At 37.9% G+C, this 23,756-nt stretch overlaps 1 protein-coding gene across 3 annotated transcripts in view; it reads right to left on the reverse strand.

The window, feature by feature from the left end:
* gabrb4 (gamma-aminobutyric acid type A receptor subunit beta4) overlaps nt 1-23,756 on the reverse strand; it is a 60,073-nt gene that overhangs the window by 11,131 nt on the left and 25,186 nt on the right. For 2 of the 3 annotated variants that reach the window (XM_044139665.1, XM_044139664.1), the window contains exons 3-4: nt 12,970-13,037; nt 11,711-11,931 (exon numbers count right to left, since the gene is read on the reverse strand). In XM_044139665.1, the coding sequence (XP_043995600.1) occupies nt 11,711-11,931; nt 12,970-13,037 (289 nt within the window). Of the gene's footprint in view, nt 1-11,710; nt 11,932-12,969; nt 13,038-16,338; nt 16,383-23,756 lie in introns of those variants that run through there. The other variant, XM_044139667.1, reaches the window with a different exon arrangement.

Consider the following 23,756-nt stretch of genomic DNA (forward strand, 5'->3'; position numbering starts at 1 on the left):
TGGTGCAGACAGAGACCCACAGCTCATGAATCCACAACATTGGTATATACGTGCCTCAAAAGTGACTCTAATGTTCGTAAAAATATGAAGGATCTACTGCTGCTCAATAGGTCAATCGATGCCTATGGAAATACGATCGTAGAGCTTCGAGTGGATCCGAGTTGGTGGGGATCCTTTTCATTATTTTAAAGACCGTTAAATTCGAGGGATATCGCAACAATTAAAATTTCAGAAGAGATCGTACCTTACATCGTTTACGATAAAAATGCATTACCAAATTCTCCTTAGTATGACGAATATTTAGCGTTCTCCAAAATATATGGAAATGTACCGTTTTCTTACTTACATACCGTTTTCTCTAAAGTTGGACTCAATCAAGCGATGTGTAAATCCCACATCGCTTTATGTTATTTATTTTGCTTTTTTCACAGACGGCTGTTATTTATTGCCACTGTCGAGAAGCGGCTTTCTGCAAGGTAGCTTTAGAAAAGATGTATGAATAGTAGCTTATTAGTGTCGGTCCTAATTTCCAGCAGTCCATAAAAAAAAACCTGCTTTTTGCTACAAATTGCATATATAGGGGTCCTTTGCATTTAGCTGAGACATTTACCCGTACAGCAAATTTTAGCAATTACATTTTTGCTGTTGATGCCAGCTGCTATGTGTTCATCATTCTGGATTTCATTAACTTCCTGCCCTCCTTTGCAATTGCTTTAAAAATGAATGACAAAAAAAAAAAAAAAACACAACTTATATTTTACTCGTGTCAAAAGCCCAAGTTTTGATGTGCACAACAGGCATCTTTTTCGTGTGTGACTGATTGAAAAGGGTGCGACTCATTTGCCGGCCACAAATACAAGGTCGTAAGGTTTTACATTGCTGCAGTGGTCAAATGTACACAGCCCTGTACAATACCTAGAATTAGTAATGCAGGAGATAATAAGCTGTTTGCCTTGAAAATATATTGCTACGGAGTCGGTAAATTGGTCACGGTGGTTTGCCCAGAGTTCTGTCGGCAGGTAATTGGAAAACAAAATATGTTCCCGCCGAAACTGATTCGGGCAGATTTACGCAGAGGCATGTACGCCTTCTGTGGACCACGATGAGAAAAAAGGCTTTGTAAAGACAAAAGACAATAATGCTCGAACAAAAAAAAAGAAAAAAAGAAAAGTGTGACAGGTATGAGCTGCATTGTGCTGCACAAGCACAAAGCTGCTCAAACTGCATTCTGTTCTGCTCTACTGCACTGCTCTCTCCTGCTCCCTCTCAATGTTTCCCTGCTAAGAGCTACTATTGTTATACACTGTGACCAGATATAGACCTAATTACACTAATCAGAAAGGTTACTTGGCAATAGTTGGAATGAAACATTTTATTTTGATAGCTTATTAGTGTTCGTAGGTGTTTCACTCTGACAACATGAGGGGCCATATAGATTTGTAAATGAATCATACTTAATTGTGGTTTAAAACAAAAAAACTGGAATAAGAAAATCATCTAAGTTTAAGCTAAATGTTCTTCGTTATAGTTCCAAATATGTAGTTTTAAACATTTTTGTGTCACGAGTCGCCTTTATTTAACAGTAGCTACAGGGAGATGGGGGAAATTATACAGCAGATGGCCCAGGGACGAGGGAGATTCAAAGATTGTGAATGTCACCCATCCTAAAAATATACATGTATATGTAGAGGAAAAAAACGGAAAATCAAGCTAGAAAAGATTTATGTTCTCTAAAGTTGGACTCTATCAAATGAACTGAAACTGAAATAGACTGCATGGGACTTTGGTAGGAATTGGACCTTTTGGTTCTGGAAAGTGCTTTGAAATGATGCCAAAAAAAATAAATAAAAGAGCAACATTACTGGGGCAACCAATAAAAATATTTACGTTCAAAAGGTTTGCTAACTTAAAGCTAACATAAAAATTTGCAGGATAAGCCTGATTTGCCCCACGTTTATTTAACCGAAGATGAGAAAGAAGCCAGCGTGTTGTATTTAGAAAATCTCAAAAGAGTAAGGACTGCAGATACGGTCAAAAACGTTGCACTTTCAAACGCTGTCTGAGTCAAAGTACCGCTCTGTGCCTGCTACTGATCCAGCCACAGGTCCATCAATCAGTTCTGCCCAGAGTGATTTCAACAGTCCATAAAACCAGTCGTCAGATATTTCTTGGCCCAGTTTTCACATTTCAACTTATGTGTCTTGTTCAGTGGTTGCCGGGTTTTCGGGCCTCCCTACCTCGAACATGTCAGTGAGAACCAAACACCTCATCTACTCCAGCTACAGGTTCCAGTTCTGGAATGCGACGGCCCTGGAGGAGAACGGGTTCCTGATAGAGTCGTCTTAGATTCTGCTCAGCTCTTGGGTTTTGCAACAAAATGTCCGATGACTGTGATGACATCCAAATGTCGTGCTGTGTTCCCTAAATAACTTGTACAATTTTTGGACTTTTTAGAGTCCGTTACGTCTCATTTCTTTGGCCTCTTTTGCCTCAGGAACAGAACCTGCCAAATCATTATGAACACTTTAATACAGGGTGTCTTCTTAAGTCCACATTTCCCTTATAATAGTGTTGCTTGGTGTCAGTGATAAAAAGAATCCATAAAATGTTCTTATAATTCATAATTCTGTTGTCTATATTTGCTTCTTTAAAAAGAAGCAATCAGATTTTATGGACAGACAACAATAACCTGAGTAAATATACAAAATGCATTTTTACGATATAATTTCTTTGAAATTTCTCTGCCTCGCCTTGTCAAATGAGGCACCAACTGTGATTTACCACAATTTCTGGTTGAATTCCACCGACCACCTTTAGGATCAAGAAATCCTTTCAGTAGAAGTACAGAAAACAACACATCATGTCCAGTTCTAATGAAATTGAAGAGCAGAAGAAAAATTTTGTTTTTTTGGCTTCTACTGGTCTAGAAAAGATTACAGCTTGACACATACTCTGCAGTTTTCAAAATCTTACTGGACTTCAGCGTGTCACACTGTGCCAACTTGGCATAAAATTTTAATGATAACACGTTACATTAAATAATGTTTGTTGCTGCAGCATAATCATCTCTAACATCTCTTTGCTGCCAAGGGTGCCTCAGCTGATTTCTAGCGTTAGGGGAGAATGAATGTTTCACATAATAAAAAGACTTTTCCCTGAAAAAAAAAAAAGAGAGAGAGAGAGACCACCATTAAAAAACAAAAGTTCGTTTTAAGTCAGGGTGTCTTTGGCTGATTTTGTTTAGTAATTTGATCATTTAGTAATCAATCATTTCAAATTCATTAAGGGGACACAATACTCTTTATGGTACTGTTCTTAAAGCTAACACCAGAAAGCCACTGTGAAAGTTACAAAAGTGCCATGCAGGGAAAAAATATTTTACAGCTCTTTACTTTAGTGTCTCCATCACTCTCCATAACTGCAGTGACATTTTTCAATCGTACTGTTACCAGTAACGGTGCCAGATCAGGCCGTTCTCACAAATTTAGTGACCGTGCAAGAAGGAGATTAGTGAGAGAGGCCACCAGGACACGTGTGCTTGTGCTGAAGGAGTTGAAATGGGAGAATCTGCATACAACTGTTGCCCAGGTTTCCTTCTTCAAGAAAACTGCGTCTTCACAAGACTTATACTTCCCAGCATGACAATAACCCAAAGCATCCAGCTAAAGCTACGCATAAATGGTTCGAAGACAGAAAGATGTTTGGTCTGTACTGGCATAATAGTAAGGCATGCAAAGGAGTGAATACTTTTTATAGACGCTGCAAACTATTGAGGATCCTATCATGAATTAAAGCTGGAATATGTAATTTCCATCCATTTTCTAACACCCTTGTCCCTAGTGGGGTTGGGAGGGGCTGGTGCTTATCTCCAGCTATTGGTCCAGGCGAGAGGTGGGGTTCATCCTGGACAGGTCGCCAGACACACACACACGCACACCTAGGGAGAATTTGGAGAGACCAATTAACCTAACAGTCATGTTTTGGGACTGTGGGAAGAAGCCAGAGAACCCGCCATGCATTGGGAGAACATGCAAACTCCGTGCAGAAAGACCCCGGGCCGGGAATCGAAACCAGGACCTTCTTGCTGCAAGGCAACAGCTCTACCAACTGCGCCTCTGTGCAGGCGGAATATGTAACTTTTATAACAAAATATATTGTTAACATATTTGTTAAAACTGTGACAGTATACTATCAGATAGACAATTTGTGAATAAAATGGAGCTTCTCTGCCTTCTCCCGGTGCTAGGTACAAGGCTCAGTCAGAAACAACCAATCCAATCAGAGCCAATAGGAGTGTCTTATTGGTGTCAATCACTCTTGTGTACACGCTGCTCACACCCTCCCCATTGCTCTCTTTTACGCTACAGCTTCTCCTACCCAGCAGAGCCTGTTGTGAACACTAATGCTAGTTAGCACGCAGACCAATGATGGTATATATATATATATATATATATATATATATATATATATATATATATATTTTTTTATTAAAGTTACATGCTACAGGTTTAAATCAAACACCATTTTCCTGTTCAAAGTGAAAAATCCTATATATTCTGACTGAGAAAGGCAGGGGAAAGAGCCAGCTGCTTGGAGCAACAGACAGCGATGAATTCTCGATCCCTTGGCAAAAGCACACCAGAAATAAAACTGACTTTATATGTGGCAGCTAACAAGTCAGAAGAGAGTCATCACTTGAGCAGACACGGGTCGGGACGGCCCGCCGCGAGGGTTTGGGATTTGGGCTTGTCAGCAGATGTAGGTCAGCAAATTACAGTTCCATCAGAGATGATCAGCTGCCTCAGACCTGAGTAGGCACTGCAGTGTGATGCTCAGCACGCTTTATTCTTAGCATATTTCAAGACGATCGAGGTTTTTATGCAACTTTAAAGCCATTACCATGAAAAACAACATGCAAACAAATGTATTAACGCAAATTACGGCCATCTTTGTGGGAAATCAATAAGTTCCGATCCCACACAGGCTAACCCTGTAGTCGTCTCTGACTGCTTTGCTTCCCTACCAAAGAAGATCATTGTACTATCACAGCACTTGGCTTCATAAAAGGAATAACAAGAGAGAACAGAGTCTGGAATGGAAAGAAAGAAAACACAATCTGGTGAGAGCTTAGCTCAACAAAGCCCCCAATGCTCAGAGGACCCAGTACACTATCAAACAGCCTCCGTAAGTCAGCTAATGATGATTCAGCCTCTCATTTCACAGGCAAGGTGGGACTACCAGCTCCACGCCGGTTTAATATTTAGACTTCTTTTAATCACGTTCGACGACATTGCTCACGCTTAGATGTAGTCTCAGAACACAACAAAGATTTTTAAAAATGCTCTTGAAAACAAAAAGACTTTTAGATGACATGGTGATTATATCCACAGTACATGTGTGGCGTTGTTCTTCCGTCTATCTTTGAAGACAGTAGGAACACATCAAAAACATTCTTCATGTGAAATGACCACTCTTTTCAGATTTAACATTCCAGATTAGAGTGTCCTTTATGTTCACAAATTGCAGAGGTTCACAAAAAATTCATGACAGATATTTCTGCAGTGGCCAGGCTTGAAGTGTTAAGTCTAGAAGAACCACGTTTTCTCAAACCCCCAGTCGGTCGTGGCAGATTGGCTTCTAGTACTGAGCCAGGTTCTGCTGGAGGTTTCTTCCAGTTAATTTGTGGTTTTTCATGAGGCATTGCTGTAAAGTCAGCAAAACAGAGCAAGCGATTATCCACTGCCACTACATGCTCATCATGAGGGGTGACTTCAATCTGCCGGGTTTTCTTTGAAATTTTTAAAACTAATTTGAATAGAAAACTGAGCTTAACACTCCATTTCATAACTTGGAATACATGTGTGATTGACTCAAAATAACTTTTTATGTCAAATGTCTCAAGACAACATTTGTTGTGACTTGGCGCTGAATGAATGAATGAACTGGATTGAATTAAAAGAACTGCATTGCTGTTTGTCTATGTGTGGCTATGTGACCATACATAGATTGGACATTTTTGTAAGGCATTTTTGATTTTTTGTTTGTTTGTTTGTTTTTGACACAATCACATGTTTTTGTTGTTCTGCAAAGAAAAGCCAGTAGTAAAAAAATTGATTGGCTTACTTTGGCAAAGTCTTTGTTCCTGTAAAACTTGATTCTGCCACTAGAGGCACTGAAGTGCCTCTTAAACATACCGACAAAGGACCATGAATAAGGTTGTTTAAAACTATAATAAAAAAAATAAAGACACATAAACTAGTGGCCATTGGCCACTTTTGATCCAAAATGTAGTGTAACCACAGCAGAAGTTGTTGCTTTACCCAAATGTATGCTATAAGTTTGTAATGCTTCATGATAATGTGCATATAGTTGTTTTGTTTTTTTTTCAAAAAGTTGATTTGAGAAACTGCACAACTGGTCACATTTCATACATTATTATATTTTTCTAATGGATTTTCAAGAAAGACAAATGTTCCACAAAGGACAAAAATAATAAAAGCTTTAACGAAAGTTTACTCAAATCTTTCTAAACTTGCACAACGTAAAAGTAGGAAGGTAGGTAATTTTATTTATATAGCACATTTTCAGCAACAAAGTTGAAATGTTGTAAGAAGGTATTATCTTTCTGTATTAATAACTACTCTTAAAGAAAACTTCACTCAAATAATTTTGGGTTTATAAGATTATGAAACTTATATATTCTATCTACATATCCAAAATGAAAGGTTATTGGCTTTAGCTGTCAGTTTACATAATAAAAGTAAATTGTTCTTTCTGTGCCAGTTAGAGAAACCTGAACACACATCTAATGAAGAAGAAGAAGAAAAAAAAGGGTACTCTTACCATTCAGTGCTACATCAGTTAGATATATTAAAAAATGTAGAGCAGAGTTGTGAATAATAGTTTATGTCAGCTTGTACTGGGAATAAGTGCAAAAATAGAACTGGTTGATCAAGGCAACTCATGTTAAAATCACAATAAAGAGTCTGTCTTAAGAGGCTAAAAATATGGATAAACAAAAGAACTAGCACATTTCGCAGTGACTGAATAAAGGAGCACACAAAGGGGTTTATTGTGGGCGTGATTGTCTTCGGTTCGCATTCTGCCCACATCAGGGGGGGCGGGGAGGGGACTTATTCAACCAGCCGGGCTTAAAATGCGTCACACAGTGTGTAACAGTCAAAGTTGAGTGCCACGAAATGTAAATGGTTCGGAGTAAAAACTATAAACATTTATTGCTGGATGTGTCTTTTCTTCTGTAAAATAAAAATAATAAAGAATCTCTCCATACAACCCTCGAGCAAAGTCAAACATTTCAACAAAGCGCTTTAATTATATGCTTGCAGGAGCCTCGTAACAGGTCGTGGATACACCACTGGATGTAGGTTATGAGCTGCCGCTAATTACAGAACGGTGCAAAAAAAAAAAAAAAAAAAAAGGTCTTGAGGACAGATCCAAGGCCTTGATGTCATCTGCTATCCGCCATTACTGCTGAGAGAAGTGATCACTGGAAATGAGTTCTATTTATACTTCAGAATATTTACCCATCATTATAAAACTTGTTTTTTTCCCCTTTGAGGCCCAATTTTCTAAAATAATATTTTAAGGAAGGGAAAAAAAAAATCCAAAAATGTAGGCTTTTTGGATTCATGCAGCCCACCTTTTCTCACTATTTTGTCCTTTTTTTTCCTGTCTGCAAAATACTCAGAATTCATTGCAATTCACAGAATAAAAACACAGAACTGAGAGCTGATCAGTTGCAGCCAGACATCTACATGAGACCATCGGATACGGTTTGAGGAAGGATAGATTTTTCCCTCAACAGAAACCCGTCAACGTAATTGTATCTTACATTGGGATTCTGCTACAACTATGGAAGCAATATTTAGAAAGCCGATTATTTCTATTTTATAACATGCAATTAGAGAGAGAAAAAAAAAAGATAATTTTAGGTGATATATTTTAATGACTTTGGCAGGCCGCCAACGTACGAACGCTGTGGCTAAAGGAGTATCGCCGCTAACAGACATTTTGTCGACCACAAACATCGATGCTTTTACGTGGCAGGTAAGCATGAAGTAGTGCACAGCTGCAAAGCAGAAGAAAAATTATAAAATTTCACAATAATAATTTGAAAAGTGCAGTGTGCGTGTTTTCTGCTCATCTCTGTACTAGCTGCATCCTTTTAAAGGTGGCCAGATCTTGTCGCCTCTTCTCCCAAGTAGCTCAAGCTCACTCAGACAGGCTGGAGAGCATCTGTCTACATGAGTTGGATGAGATGACTACACTTCACTCAGCGGTTTCAGAGTAATAGGGGCTGAGTACAAATGTGCCTCTCATTTTTCAGATGTTTGAAGGTTGAAAATTACTCAATTTTAAAGGCACTACTTTGTGTTACCCTATCACAAACAATCCAACTAAAAGCCAATAAGGTTTGATATTGTGTCATCAAAAAAAACCAAAAAAACATGGAAAACCTCAAATGCACCATATGTAGTTGAACGTTCTCTCCAAGTTTTAGTTGTGCTCTAATGTCATAGGCAAATGTTAGTCAGGTGTGGATACTCTGATCTGCTAACAGGGGAGGGGCAATTTAAATGATTCCACACATGCAAAAGCAGTGCTGGTGTAAATCCCGCCCGGAGCCCTGATGTTATTTTGCCTTGTTTGTACTTCTCCGGTTCCAGAGGAGCCTTCGGGAGCGCTGAGCGGAGCAGCTGGGAATGTTTATTCAGATCAGATGGCGCACTGTAATTTAGCACAATTCTGCCACTGAATTCTCCCGAGTCCCTATACCTGCTTAGATTAATGGTCGTCCAAAGGTTTTTCTTGTTTTTTTTTTATGTCGAGCATGTCTGAAACACACAATAACATACATGCTTCCTTTAAATATTACAGAACTGTTTATCCAATATATGCAGAGTTAGCCTATTGCACATTTTGTTTTTTGCAAAACTTTGGGTGCATGAGGAATTAAATGTTTACAAAATGTAGCTGTGGTTTTTAACTCTCACTGTTGTTCACTGTGCATCAAGGTTGGGGCAAAATGTGTTATATATTATATTTATTATCAGAATTTTTATATTTTTTTTCTCTGTAATGTATGACATTTGTAGTTTTTGTTGTACATTCACCCACTGAAATGTGGCTTGTTTACCTCTTTTGAACTTCAAGACCAGTGAGGCGACCTTTCAAACATTGTTAGCTTGCGTAAAGAAAGCTAACATTGTCAGCTTACACACGTGTGTGCTAGTTGCACACACGCACAAAAAGTAAAGTTAGTGAACTAACTACACTTTTTGTAAGGTTAGCTAACTTTACAGAAAGTAAAGTTATCTTACTTTATGTTAGCTAACATTGTTAAGTTCTATAAAGTAAGCTAGCACTGTCATCCCGTTTTATATCCAAGAATGACATTACACACCTAAACGTAATCTGAACTTTGCCACAGCTCTTTATACTTAATAATGAAGCAAAACACATCACCAGCTTCTTTGCATTAATCACATTACCATATTAAAGTGAGCGCACTTTGATAAAAAAAAAAAAAAACAATCACTCCTGATTTTCAGCGAAAGTGATCATTATCTTTTTTAACACCCCGTGGGAATTTCGACGGGTGCCGCTGTTCACATTTGCTTTTGACCTAAGTGTCTGCTTTGTCAGAATGATCTGAGAGGCGCTGACGATTTTACTCCTTTTTTTAGGCTTTCGGGGTCAGTGGATGTGTGCCTTTCATTCGTCTAGAAACACTGAGTATATATCTAGAGTCACGTCAGCGGGCCCTTTGCTTTAAAAATAACACTTTAAAGACTGCTTGCTAGTGCCAAATATATATCTGTCATTTTTCATCCTGTCCTGGGGCCAAACATGCATACAAACGGGGATGGCAATTTTCTTTCTTTCTACAGCCACAGGTGATGTCAATGTGTGTTCTTCTTACTCTCATTCTGTTTGCTTTAGTCTGCACTATCTATGGCTTTTATTAGATAGAATTATTATCATAATTTTTTGCACTATTAATTGTAATGTATCCTTTCTAAATTCTGGTGATACAGTATAACCACTTACTTAGGGTCAGAGGAAGGTGAGGTGTATCTTAGCATGCATGAAACATTTTTTCTTGTATCCTTACTTTTTTTTTCTCAGACACTTCAACTTCCTGAATTATTAAAGTTTTGTGAGCTTCTCCAAGAAATAGACGACTGCATCATAGAACAAGATTGCCTCGTGGTTGATACTGAAATTATGAGGTCAAATCAGAATTTCACGTAGGAAATCATTAAGTTTCTGTGCAAATTTCTCCATTCATCATGTAAAATTGTTCTTTTCATTTATTTCCAGCAAAATTTCTTTTAATCTTCCTCAGTGATCTTTATCGATAGCAGCAGGGAGTAACGTTTTTTTTGGTTGTTTCTTTTCTTTGCACTTTGGCTGCTATTTGACTTACTTTTAGTGGAATTTTATGTTTGATTTTATGTAGAACACTGATCATAGATCTATTATTCACTCAAGCATTAAATAAGGCTCCAAAACTCAAGGAATGATTTAGTGTCTTGTCAATTTAAGGCACAGATCCAAATTTAAATGCTACTTCCCGGCACTTTCTAGAAAGAATGATTCACAAAAACATAATTCATTTAGTCAAAATAAATTCATCAGTCAGTGATTTGAATCTGACCATTTTCCCTTGATCAGCTCTGATGTAATATTTATAAAATGTTTTTAAAAATCCTGCTCATTTGATACATTAAAAACGAATATTTTTTCTGGAAAAACTAAAATATAGGTTCATTACGAGTTGATGCAAAAATAGGAATAATTTCACAATTCCTTCATTTTAAGTTGGATTCTAAACTACTGTCAATGAACCTGTCAGTTTTTTTTTTTGCTTTATGGCCACTATTAATATGATTTTTAGGACTTAGTTTATCTGAGTCTGAGTGTGCTATTGTCCTTTGATTGAAAATTGGAATCAAACTAAGAAGTGGTAGGTCAGAGGTCAAACAAAACAAAAGTATGTGACAGGCAAACTCTGACCATCTCCTTTTTCTAAGTTTCTTCCCATTTATTAGTTGAATCGATAACAAAAAGAAAAAGACAAAATAAACATAATTTGGCTGACATAAAAAAGGACTTTAGCACAAAAAAAAAAAGATTAACAAATAGCTGAAACAGAAGGACGATGCATCTTTCATGTCTCAGGTCTGGAGTGTTATTTTTTTTCTGTTTCTTAAATACATGACTTTAAGTGACTCTTTGTCTAATCTGTATAGATTTTTTTGCCTTTTTTCTATTCTGTATTGTCCTGCACATGTCCTTTTAATGTTGAATGTTGCAAAAAGTAATGCAAGAAGCTAATCAAAAATGCAAATTTTGACAAACACCAGTGAAATTCCATCAGGAGCGGTAATATGCGTTTTTCAGACATTTTATAGCACAATCAAGTAAGCATGTTACCTTCAGTTATTATAAAAATGTTGTATAGATCTAACATGACCTAAAAGAAATCTGACTTTGTAGTTTAAGCCTTGAAATTGGCCTCTGTCTCTTTAAGAAGCTCCTACTCTTTCCGACTCTCCGCCTTCAGCGCCTCATCTCAACAACGCTTCTCCTTGTTGCCGTTTCCAGCCGTTCTTAGGAGTGTTGGACAGAGATGTAGTTTGTACGAATAACTGAGTAGAAACCCAAACGGTTCTCCCGCTCTTACCTTAGTCCGTATAGGACGGTGCCATCAGGGTGCAGGCGGATCATTCGGTTTTTCACCGTCACTCCATGAAGAAAGGACTTCTTGTCATTAAGGAAGTAAGTATCAGGGAGCCACAGCTGGTCTGCTACGCGGTTGTCCAAAGTCAGGTTTAGTTTCAGCTCTCCGTAGGCCAAACGCTTGTCTCTCCAGCTCTGCTGGAAATACATTGTGATGGTGTAGTCCTGCGAAATATAAGCACACCAAATGAAAATGTGCATCTGTTTTGCGGTGCCGCGGCGTCCCCATCCGTTTACAACCCTCTGTTCATTTATGTCCTTAAGAAGTAGCAGATTAACAGAGAGATTAACAGTTGCTGCCAGGATGGCGTATAGATCATCATAATTATACACGAATAAAGTTATGTTACCAGAATAAGTTAATATGAAGAATGAAGTAATTTTATTACAATTTCTCTTAGACTTTTAACTCCAGATTAGTAGCAGGAGTGGAAACGACAAACGTCTATTTCAAAGCAGAGTCACAAGCCTGAGCTCTTCATAACTCAAACAAAGTTCTACTCTCATTAAAATAACTTTTTTCTTGTAATTTTACAACTTTCTTCTGGAAATATTTATTCTATCGATATTAGGACTTTATTGTCATATTTTATTTTTTTTTTATCTCTTACTCCCTGATAATCCTTCATACAAATGAATACTTTCTGAATTAAAAAAAAATGTCCCTTTAAAAATTGCTGCGACACAAAATGAAATGAAAATGGTAAAAAGGAGACATTTGGAAGCTTCAATAAAAACAGGACAATAATAAAAAGATCTAAAGTGATTAATAGGTAGGTAAGCTGCTCTTTGCTTAAATTTAACGGATAATTCAGCAAAAAGTATAAATGGAAGGAAGGAACAAAAGGAGAAAATGGAAGAAAAGGAAGGAATGAACTCTGCCTCATCAGAGAAGAGCTGTCAGACAGAGTGACGTCACTTCTTAGACATCAGCCATATTGTATTTTTCTCTGCTCAGCCTGCCTCTCTAGTTGCCAACAAATTAGCTGTTTACCCCAAAAGAAAATGTTTCAGTTTTATTCGCAGACCCACTGCGTGATCAAGTATTTGCTTAGTTTCCGTCTTTGGTCAGTTTCACAAGTGGGCAGCCGGGTTGTGGATGAGACCCTCCCAGTGGCACAGACAATGTCAACAGTGACCTGTGGTGGGTTGGGGGGTGGGCAAAGACAAGGTTGACCCAAGACCAAGGAAAACGTAACTCACCATGTTTACTTCTGAGATGGAGTCGATACTGGCTATGTTGATGCTCATCCCTACGATGACTGGAGGACCTGAAGGAGCAAAGGAGGAAAATGGAGCAAAGAATGAACCTTGACATGTTGATTTTTATTTTTTTTTAAAGTAGCCTTTTCAGCTGATTGTTACTGTTAATTGTGAAGAAGAGACACACTTGCATACAGTACATGGTTTTCAGAATTTGTATTGTGGAACAAAAACTTGAAAATTCTAGCAGCAACAGCTGCAAATCTTTTTCGAAGACAAATAGGAAGAAGAGGACGAAGAATAAGCAGGTAAGGAAAAAGTAAAGTCTGTTGATTTTTTCCTTTCCTCCACTGTCCTGTGGATCTTTTCCTTCATCCACCTTTACCTCCTCCTATATTTCTTCTCCTTTTAGGTCAAGTTCTGTGCTGACTGTCACCTGATTGGTGATTGTGGACACCTGGGCTGATTGATGGAAAATCCATCCAATCAGATCAATCAGAAGAGTTCCCACCTCCAACTCACAAATACGCACACTAAACACAATTTTCTTGTGAGAACTTTGTACTCTCTCCATTTATTCATGCTCTGTTGTAATTGCTTAATAAGCTCCTTTGGGTTTTTGGCAGGAATGCACCACCATACATGATGACTAGAGCGGTATTAAACAGTATTCTTTAACTTAATTCTCATTTTGACAAGACTTCTGAAGAGAAAACCAGATTTTTCTTTTATTTTTTTGTGTTTTTAACACAGAATATCTTTACAATTATATATACATAATCTTCAACTAATCAAAAATCAAAAGCAACTTGGACTTGTTCCTAGACTGTTTGTTGTGTTAATTTACTTACATACATAATTTACTTACATATGTTGCAATTTGTACAACTAAGAGTATTTTGACAGTCATTTCCTTGTCATTATGTTTTAATTCATGCTCCCCTGACCTGAAATGATCCCTGACCTGCCTGTGACAAAATATGACAAAGTTCATGAGATGTAAATACTTTTCCACCATAACTCACTCCAGATATTTTATGAAAGAACAATCATCTTCCCTGTGAGTTCTAGTAAAGTGCTGATAAAAGACAACCTCTGTCCAACCACACCCCAACAACTGCTTCGTCTGGGGAAAGACCCAGGCAACACGAACAAAACGCCGTATGAGAAATGCATCACCCCCAGGAGCTCACCAAATTACTCAGGGAGAACGCGCTCATCCGTACTAATTTCTATGTTAGGAGCCCATGTTAGGGAACAGGACGAGCAACCATTGCTCATCTTCATAATTACAGTGTGTGTTGGAGATATGTAAGCAGTTATGCACAATTACTCTCCAAAGTATACAACAACACTCAGTCCACTTCAGTATTCAGACAACTCGCTGTTGACAAGCATAATCCATTCACAGTGTCCGTGGACCAAACATCCAGCGAGCGCAGGCGTCGTGTGGCTGCGTTCTGTATTAATATTAACAGGAAAAACAATGAGTGAATGCAAGTTTATGAGGTTATAGGATGTGGGAAAGCCTACTGTGTTCAATACTGCAATGAGTAATAGCTAGTTTACCTCATCCTACCACAAGTAGATTTAGTTGTTTAAAGTAACTTTGCCTAAAGGACAAGTCCAAAAATATATATATATATATATATATATATATATAGCTATATAAATATATATATATATATATATATATATATACATATATATATACATATATATGCATAATGTTTCTAATGCCAGACATTCCGTTTAATAAGAATCCAAATACGAGAGTATTTGGATGTCTGTAACTCTCGGCGACTTCTCTGTGCGAATCATTACTTTTTCCTTTCTGTGCATATGCCTGAGCACTTTTCCCCCGCTCCCTTTCTCTTCGCCTCCACTGTCACCTTCACTTTGCCTGATCAGGCCGCAAAACACAAAACGCTGACACCAAAAACAGAAAGTACACAAGTGCATAGCAAGTGTGGCAGAGCTGAATCAGGATTTTCCCATAATGTAACTTGTCTTTATAGTAGAAAATGGCATTTTTATGGGAATCATAAACAACAGAGGAGCGGCTCTCATGCAAGAGGAGTTTGCGCATATGCAGAACACGGCAACTCCGAGAGGACTGGGGCTATGAACGATGAATTTAATCTAGATGCGTGCTTGTGAAACAGATATATTGCTGCTGTTTTCCTGGTTTGCTACGCTTCTCACATTATTGACTAATGACTTGACCTGTGCTGTAGGAGATGTTTGACACTTGGGATATTGTTTTATAACCTAAACATCTCTGCAACTTTGTCCCTGACCTCTCAGCTGTGTTCCTCTGTCTTCATGATGCTGAATAATCATTAATCATCTTTATAACTGTCTTAAAGGCAGTTGGTTAAAATTGCTTTTGTCGTATTATTGAAATAAGTGGAGTTGAAACCAAAAGCACACCACACTTTTCAGATTATGTGTGCAAAAAAAAAAAAAAAAAAAACCCTGGAAAACAGAATATCCTTCTCCTTCACAAATACAGACTGCTTTGTGTTGGTCTAGCACATAAAATCAACATAAAACATATTGACGTTTCTGATTGTAACAAAACAAAATGGAGAAAAGCCACTGGTGACGAATACTTCAGCAAGGCACCGTAATTTGACCCATCAGTACACGGTGAAGACGGTCATGAACTGTCATGAATCAAATCTAATCAGTTGCTGCTCATGTCGATGAACACGCCATTAAAGTTCAGAATTATTCTCTCTCAGATTACAACATATTGATCTTTCCTCCTTTCAATTGTCTTAATATCCAAAGCTTTGGGAGAAGCAAAAGAAAAAGAAAACAAACAAGTTAGCTTATGGCGGGAGGAAAAAAACTGAAATTTAAAGCCAGTGCATAAAAAAATCACCAACATAACCCTTATCAGTTCAGCTGTCCTCCCTAGAGATGCATCATCAGTCTGCAGGACTGTATTCTGCATGTAGGATATAACTATAAATGAAGTCCAAGCTACTTTTCACCCTCACTAGCTATATTGTCTGAAGCTGTTATAATAACACACAGCCACATTTAGGATGTCTGGATAGAATTAGCAGCAGAATGGTGCTCTAAGCACAATTCCCTGTGGAAAATAGGACCTGAATGAGCACTACTCTTGGTAAATTTCTTGTATTATTTGGTTTGATGACTAATTAGCTTATTTAAATTATGCATTGAATTGCGGAGCCTCATCAGTCATGCTCAGATAACAATGAAATGTGCTCACAAACTAAATTATATGCTGTCTTTTAAATATGGGTTCAACATCTAATATCCATACAACCAAATAGTCACAGTCTCAGTGTATATTCTCCTGGTTTTGAATAGAGAGTGCAGGGGTTCAAACACCTCGTGCAATTAAAACGCTCACTGATCCATGGCCATCAAGAAGCTGAATGTGGCTTAGAGAAATGGCTCAACATGCAGTAGTTTCCATGCTTGAAACGGTTTCCTTTAGGACGCCACCAGGCCAGGACCCCGCAAGGGCCACCGGGTTTCCTCTGCATCTGCCTGTCTGAAAATCTTTCTCAAAACACATAACAAGTGATTAATGTACTGAACACTGCTCAAATCAGTCACTTTATTCATCATATATAAAAAAAAAAAAAAAAAGAAAAGAAATAATTAAAGATACAAAAAAAAAAACACAACATTTTGAAGCTATTATGTGGCGAACTTTGCAAATGGGTGAGGCCGTATGATTAGAGAGCTGAGAAAGCTTGGCTAGTTACGTATAAATATAATACATTTGAGTTTAGAAGGTCTTCTCTACATCATGTCTCGTAACATCCAAAATGTATTTTGGGGGGATCATATCAGATCGAAACTAACAGAGCAGCAGATAATTTAAAGCGAAAGGAATACAAATTGAAGTTCTGGCGAAGCTTAAAGAAGGATTAGTTTGGCAAAACAAGATCCAAAGCTTAGAGCATCTGAAAAAAAGGCTGTTATACAATCACAAACCTACCAACACAATAACAGTATGTAGAGAAAGAAAAATCTGAAAAGTAGCCAAAAGACCCACAAATATTCTGGAAGGGGTCCTGAGGATTGACGCATTTAAGAGTGTGAATACTTTTCCACCATTGCTTTAGCGGGTTTGCTGGAACACTGGCGCTCAGTGAAGTCGTGATCCTCTTGATGTTTATGACCATAAGGCTTTGGATCAATAAATTAATTCTGATTGTGCTGTAACTAATAACTCCCTAATAACTACAGTAAATACTTTTGTTATTATCAAGTAATCAACTGACCGGAGTGTCTCAAAAAGTAATTTAATTGCTCTGTTTATCCTGATAAAACTCCTGATAAAAATCCCTTTATGGCCCAGTTCCACTCTAACTTCTTTTTGTTTTCACTAAATGTTCTAAAGCTTTGTCTTAAGTAGCGCTGTGGACTGTCACACTTTGTAAAGGCAACAATAGCAGTTTTTCCCTGAGATGTCAAAGTGCGTACACAGACCTTCATATCTCACCGCCGGTGCTTTGGCATATTTCAGCTCTGCTTCTGTAAAACAGAGGCAATTCCAAAATAAAACCATTACCAGAGTTTGCATCCGCAAGTTGAAGAAAAAAAAAAGGGGGGGAATATTTCAAAACTCCATGTTTGGTGTGCCCATTTTCCTGGAGTTAGAATCCCTACAGCGGATAAATGTCGCCAAGTTAAAGAGGATGTGACGTCCCGAGGCAAAGAGCATTTTTGGTGAACAATAACTAAAATAGGGTGTAAATGCTCTCAGCGCCGTTTCTTTTTTCCCCCAGGAAGACACCAAATATGTCAACATGCCCCGGTTTTTCTGACGGACGCCGGCCAACGTCGCAGCAGGAGGAGCTGAAAGCAGATTTCAGACTGAGCTTTGGAAATGGATGTGGTAGACTGCAGCGCAGCAGACACGGTGAGAGAACACAATGAGCAATTCTTTCATTGTCTACCAGCGTTTGCCGTATGTGGCTCTTGGTTAGCTGGGCGCGGTGACAACAATAGGGGGGCGGGGGGAATTTTCCATTAATCAAATTAAAGTTTACACTGTGAGGTCTTTGATGCCTACAAGGAGTAGCGCTAGGCTGGTCACTCCAATTCTCACATACCTGCTGTGGGCACAAACTGGCCGCAGTTATTTCTTTTTTTAATTAATTTATTTTTTTTAAAGCAGAAAGGAATCACAACGGTAATAATGCTGAGGATGTATGATAATAACTAAATTTAATTGAACTGGTATTAAAATTGGTTTATTAGGGGATTCCGCTGAAGAATATTAGACCCCCAACAAAATGCATTCTATGTGCTCACCCTAATTACATTTTCTAGCAACTATTATTAAGAGAGAATAGAAGTAAAACCAGCTGTTTACATAAAAACAGACATATTGCAGGTTTGTCTGGCATAATTGAACATATTAAGAAGACAAATATGGACCTCCACATGTCAGGGTTGACTTTGGCGATAGTGTTTTAAAAAATGCATAAAAACTCAGCTTGCCACTGGAGTGTCTATTCATCTTACTATTGAGCAGGGAGAGAGACTCTGTGTCCCAGAAATTAATGCCGTTTAGTGAAAAATGAGCACAAGATTAACAAAATACCTTAAAACATGCTGGCCAAAGCTGGGGAGAGATGTGAACTGTGAGTTCTGCACTGATGACTGAAAAGCCATTAATTAAGAAGCAAAGGAAAACATTTATTTTGATAATCCACACAGGAATTAAGACCTAGATCTTTGGAGACATGAAGATTATAAACACTTGCTTTTTTTCATAAAAATTGTAAGGAATCCTAATGGTGAAGTACAGAAGCGGGGGAGGTTTTTAGCTACATGAGGGACTCTTGTAACTTTTTCTATTTTCTTTAACAGAGAACATTTTTAGTATCCCTCCCCAAGCAGATGGCCACCATCACCGAATTCGGTTCTTTCTTTATACCAGTTTTATAACCAGAGCTGGAGTGGAGTGTCCATCCATCCATTTTCTAACACCCTTGTCCCTAGTGGGGTCAGGAGGGGTCCCGGTGCCTATGTCCAGCGACGCACACTCACACTTAGCGAGAATTTAGAGAGACCAATTAACCTGACAGTAAATGTTTTTGTACTGTGGGAGGAAGCCGGAGTACCCGGAGAGAACTCAGGCATGCACAGGGAGAACATGCAGAAAGACCCAGAAGGAATCAAACCCAGGACCTTCTTGCTGCAAGGCAGCAGTGCAGCCCAGGAGTGGAGTGTATGTAATGAAATTTGAATATGTTTATACAGTCGGACTGAATTGGTGGCAACATACATCTAAAGCAGGATGTTTCCGTCCAACATGCATCAGTTCTCGCTGCTTGACGACATTTCGTACTGATTTTGACAGCGCTCGATTTACAGGAAATTTCTCAAACCTAGTCAAAGCCTAAAAGAAAATGTATCATTGTGACTCCATTAGATAATATCCACCAGAAGACTGCCTGTTCTTGTTTTGGTCATATTATCTTGTTAGAACCACAATCTTGTAATTTAAGTGTGTAATCCTACATTACAGACAAGACTTTAGCCTTTTCATGATTAAATAAATTGATACACAAAGGTATAAAAAAAATAGCTGGTTTTACAAGTACATACCAGAAGTTGATTGGGATTAAATGGCCACACTAACACCCAAGCATGCTCTATAAAGCAGTAATAAAAAAGGGCTGCCTTTTATTCTGTGATGGCCTTCAACAACACAAAGTCTAGCTAACCCAGTGCAACGTTATTTATTTATTTATTTATTTATTTATTTATTTATTTATTTAGGTATTTATTTATTTATTTATTTATTTATTTATTTATTTATTTATTTATTTATTTATTTATTTATTTATTTATTACCTCCAATGGTTGCCACAGCAGCATGAAAACAGATTGATAAGACTGGTGTATACGGACAACCTAGATAGCTTTTCTAGCTGAAGTTAAAATCTTAAGTATTTTACCGCTTAAAACACCTTACAACGTGAAACAAAGAAGCTAAAATTAGTCAACTGACTTTTTAAAAAAGTTGGATGCAAGCATATAGTGACTGGGTACCTAATAGTTATAATAACAGAGTTCAGCTGATTCCCTACATTAAAAAAAAAACAAAAAAAAAAAAAAAAAAAACAAAGAAAAGGTTGGTCGTTTATCCTGTCATGATGTTTTCACTCCTGGTTGACAGTTTGGATTTGTTCAGCCCTGCTGTCCTCTCCTTCTCTGCCGGTGTCTGTGCCTGCTGTCTCCTCCACTGCAACAATGTGTCGCCACATTTAGCTTTCAGCCTGACAGTCTTATGCTGCTCCGGGGCAGACAAGCACAACTGATGTATATCCTGGACAGTCAGGCTGCCCTATTTAATGTTTTTCCATTGTAATGGCAGTTCACAGCAAACACCATATATGCTCAATGCTGGAAAGTGATTGTAAAAAAAAAAAAAAACATAACATAAAAAAAAAAAACTGCCTTAACTGGAGCATTTTATTATCATCTGTAAAGAGAAGAGAGCAGTTCTCGACAATCAAACTGCATGAACGACATCCAGAACACAAACACTTCTTACTGTATATTTTCTATATGTGTGCACGCATACTTGAAATATAGGCTGTTAATTACAATCAAGAGGATATTGTTTGCACTACGTGCAGAAACTGTGTTGTTTTTGGCTAAAAGATCAGAATCCCTTCTGCCACCCAACTCCAACCATTGTGTGTGAAATTAATCACAACACACAAGACATGACATAGATATTTAGATAAAACTCATCAGATATGACACAAGTCAGACAAAAGGGTCTTAATGACCTCTCTGGACAAAGAGGTAATTATCTCTAAAACTGCCATTTGTCATTGAAAACCGTCATGGTAACTGTTTTTGACATTTAAGTTTGGTGCATTTGAATAATCAGTCAGGAGTAAAGGTGCATTTCTCTTTAAATGACAAAAGTGACACATATTGTAAAAACCTTTCTGAAAACAAATTTTCTAGGCAGCAGTGAAAATGCCACCTCTTATGTGAAAAAAAAAAAAAATACTCATAATCAAGCCATTGCTTAGCAACAAAGGGTTCCATAGCAACTGTGCAGCATTTTCTCGACGCTGTTGCGGGAGAAGCATGATGATTTATCCAGTCGAATCAGTGTTTGCTTTTCTTTTCAATGGCTAACGCGCTCACAAATCCCTCTTCACCGGAAAATTAACAAACGCAACAATACGGTGCCCCGGCATGCGCAAGGCTGCTCCTGCATGCTGTACAGCAGCCTGGAGTCTTCCCATCACAGCGAAGATCAACCTGCACTGCAGAGCTGGCACCTTCAGCTCAGAAAAGCCAAAGGGTCTCTTAAAAGAAGCAAAAAAAATACAAAAATAAACTAATAAAAAATAAAAATGCTAACACTGAACAAAAGGAAATGATCAAATTAAGGAAGGAAACATTTCAAGGTTGCTGATATGTTGACTTACTCATATGTTGACTTCAGATTAATAGCTGTGCTCATGTGTTTTGTTATTTCATTATCCTGCATTAGAAAGAAATATTTGATTAATATGTAGTGTGTGCAAACCCCCCCCCAAAAAACACGCTCTTCATTTAGTTACACACTAAACACACTTCGAAATGAATATTTAGCTCCAAACTTAGAACTCAAAAGCTAGTGTTTATGTTGCTAACTAAATATTTTGTTTGAAACTAAATCAATGAACAACATTGTGAAAATATGAATTTGAAAAATGAACCCCGGTTTTCTCTCTTTGTCTCTCCCTCTGATGACAGAGTAAACAAATTACGGCTTTTCATCTTTCACTGTGTGACTTTACAAACGGTGCCTCATAAGCCTCAACCTAATCATTCCTGGTGGAAATCTCCGTCTCTTCCCTTTACGTCAAGGCATGTTTTCCCACAGATAAACAAACTGGATTTTAAAGCTGATTTAATCGAGTCAATTTCAAGTCCATACGTAAATCAGAATTAAAGAAATGTAAGCATTTTAAGAGAAACGTTTTAATGAAACACAATTTTGTCAATGGAAAAGTCATAAAGGCCACAAACAGTTTGAAATTCATATAGAGTGATGTTATGATGTCACACAAATAAGCAGAGTGTTTAAAATACATCCACAGTTGCTGCCAAACTCAGATGTTTTAAATTAACCAATCAGAGGCTTGCAAAGCAATGACATCATCATCTGGGCTTTTCCCAGATTAGAACAGAGATGAGTAATCTACTTGATCCCTGGGGGTACAGGCAAATGGAAACACAAAGATACATGCAGAAAAAAAAATAATAAGCAGGAATAATAATAATAAAAATGAAATTGGTTAAGGGTTTAATAACTTAATGTGTGTAAAAGTTTGAATTTGAAGGTTGCAATAAATAAATCTTACAGGGAACGTTTTGCTTGTTTGTGTATTTAAACATTTAATATTAATGGTAACATTAGTTTGTATTACCATATAAATATGTAAATAATACATATACTACATATATCAATTCTGATATTGTATTGACAGTAGTAGCAACAGTAGTGAATAAAAACTCAACATTGATTTTATATGAAATTGTTATCATTGTGCAAGGCTCTCATCCAATCCAAACTCTTTAATGACTTACTACGATTACAAGTTATCATGTAAACTAAAGATCTTTTTTATGAAAGCACAGAATAGGATTTGGTACAAGCGATTCCATTCAACAGCTCTCCACCAACGCAATTTATTGTTAGATAAATCCATTTTCTGAAGCAGCTTGAGGGTTGCGGCGGAGCTGAAGTCTGCATCCAAGCATGAGGGGGCGTGAGAGAGACAGACATCAGTCTGTCACAGAGCCAACGCACACGCATCCTGACGTTACACATTCACACCTACGGGCAACTCGGAGTTTCCAACTGACCTCTCCGGGGCCGTGGGAGGAAAGCGGCGCACACGTTTGGAAATCGGCACAGCCAGTTTAACTCGGAACAGAGAAGAAGAAAAAATAAATAAATCCCACACAGATTGGCAGACGTGATTCCAGGACCTTCTAGTAAAAAGATAAACACCACCGCAGCATCCTTTACGAACACAACCTGAGCAACAGAATCCTGTCTGACAATAAATCTACAAATTTGGTTTTGAAATAACATCCACTTTTTTATACAGTATCAACACAAAAAGTTAGCCAAAAGGACATTTCCTAAGCGACATGTTTTGTTTTGTTTTACTTTAATGAAATGCGTGTCTGTGGTAGAGTATAAACACAGAGGGTCTGATTAATTGGGTGATATTTTAGTCAGACCTGCACATGGCGTGTCTTAATTTAAACTCATCAAATTAAGGCCGATGGCTGAATGAGTGATGGCTCTGATACTCAAAGACAAAGGAGACCAGACCAAGATGGAAGATTCACAATAGATGAGGTGCTTATGGTTCTCACAGGGTCGAACACCCCCAAAAAAACAGAGTACGTTGTTTTCAGGCTTGTCTTTAGAAGAAAAGGAGAACAAAGTCAAATTGAGTTACGTTCAGCTCTTCACATTTTTCCAACTAATAGTCAGAAAGATACCAAATAGCTCAGCAATCCTTTTTAATGGGATGGTTTAGATTTTTCAAAGTGTGGTTTTGTGGAGTATTTGTTAGCAGTCAGTATCTCCTCTCTAAAACACAATATATTATATAGAGGCGGCCAGTTCCCCCGCACCTCCACCCTCCGCTTATGGGGCTCTGCAATCGACAGTATTTGACTCCGAAGTGACAATGCGCTGTCCTGCTAACTGTCGGTTGCTGTCGATGTCTGTCGCTCATGAGCTGCGC

Source organism: Gambusia affinis, linkage group LG15 (assembly GCF_019740435.1).
Source record: "Gambusia affinis linkage group LG15, SWU_Gaff_1.0, whole genome shotgun sequence".
Lineage (NCBI taxonomy): Eukaryota > Metazoa > Chordata > Actinopteri > Cyprinodontiformes > Poeciliidae > Gambusia > Gambusia affinis.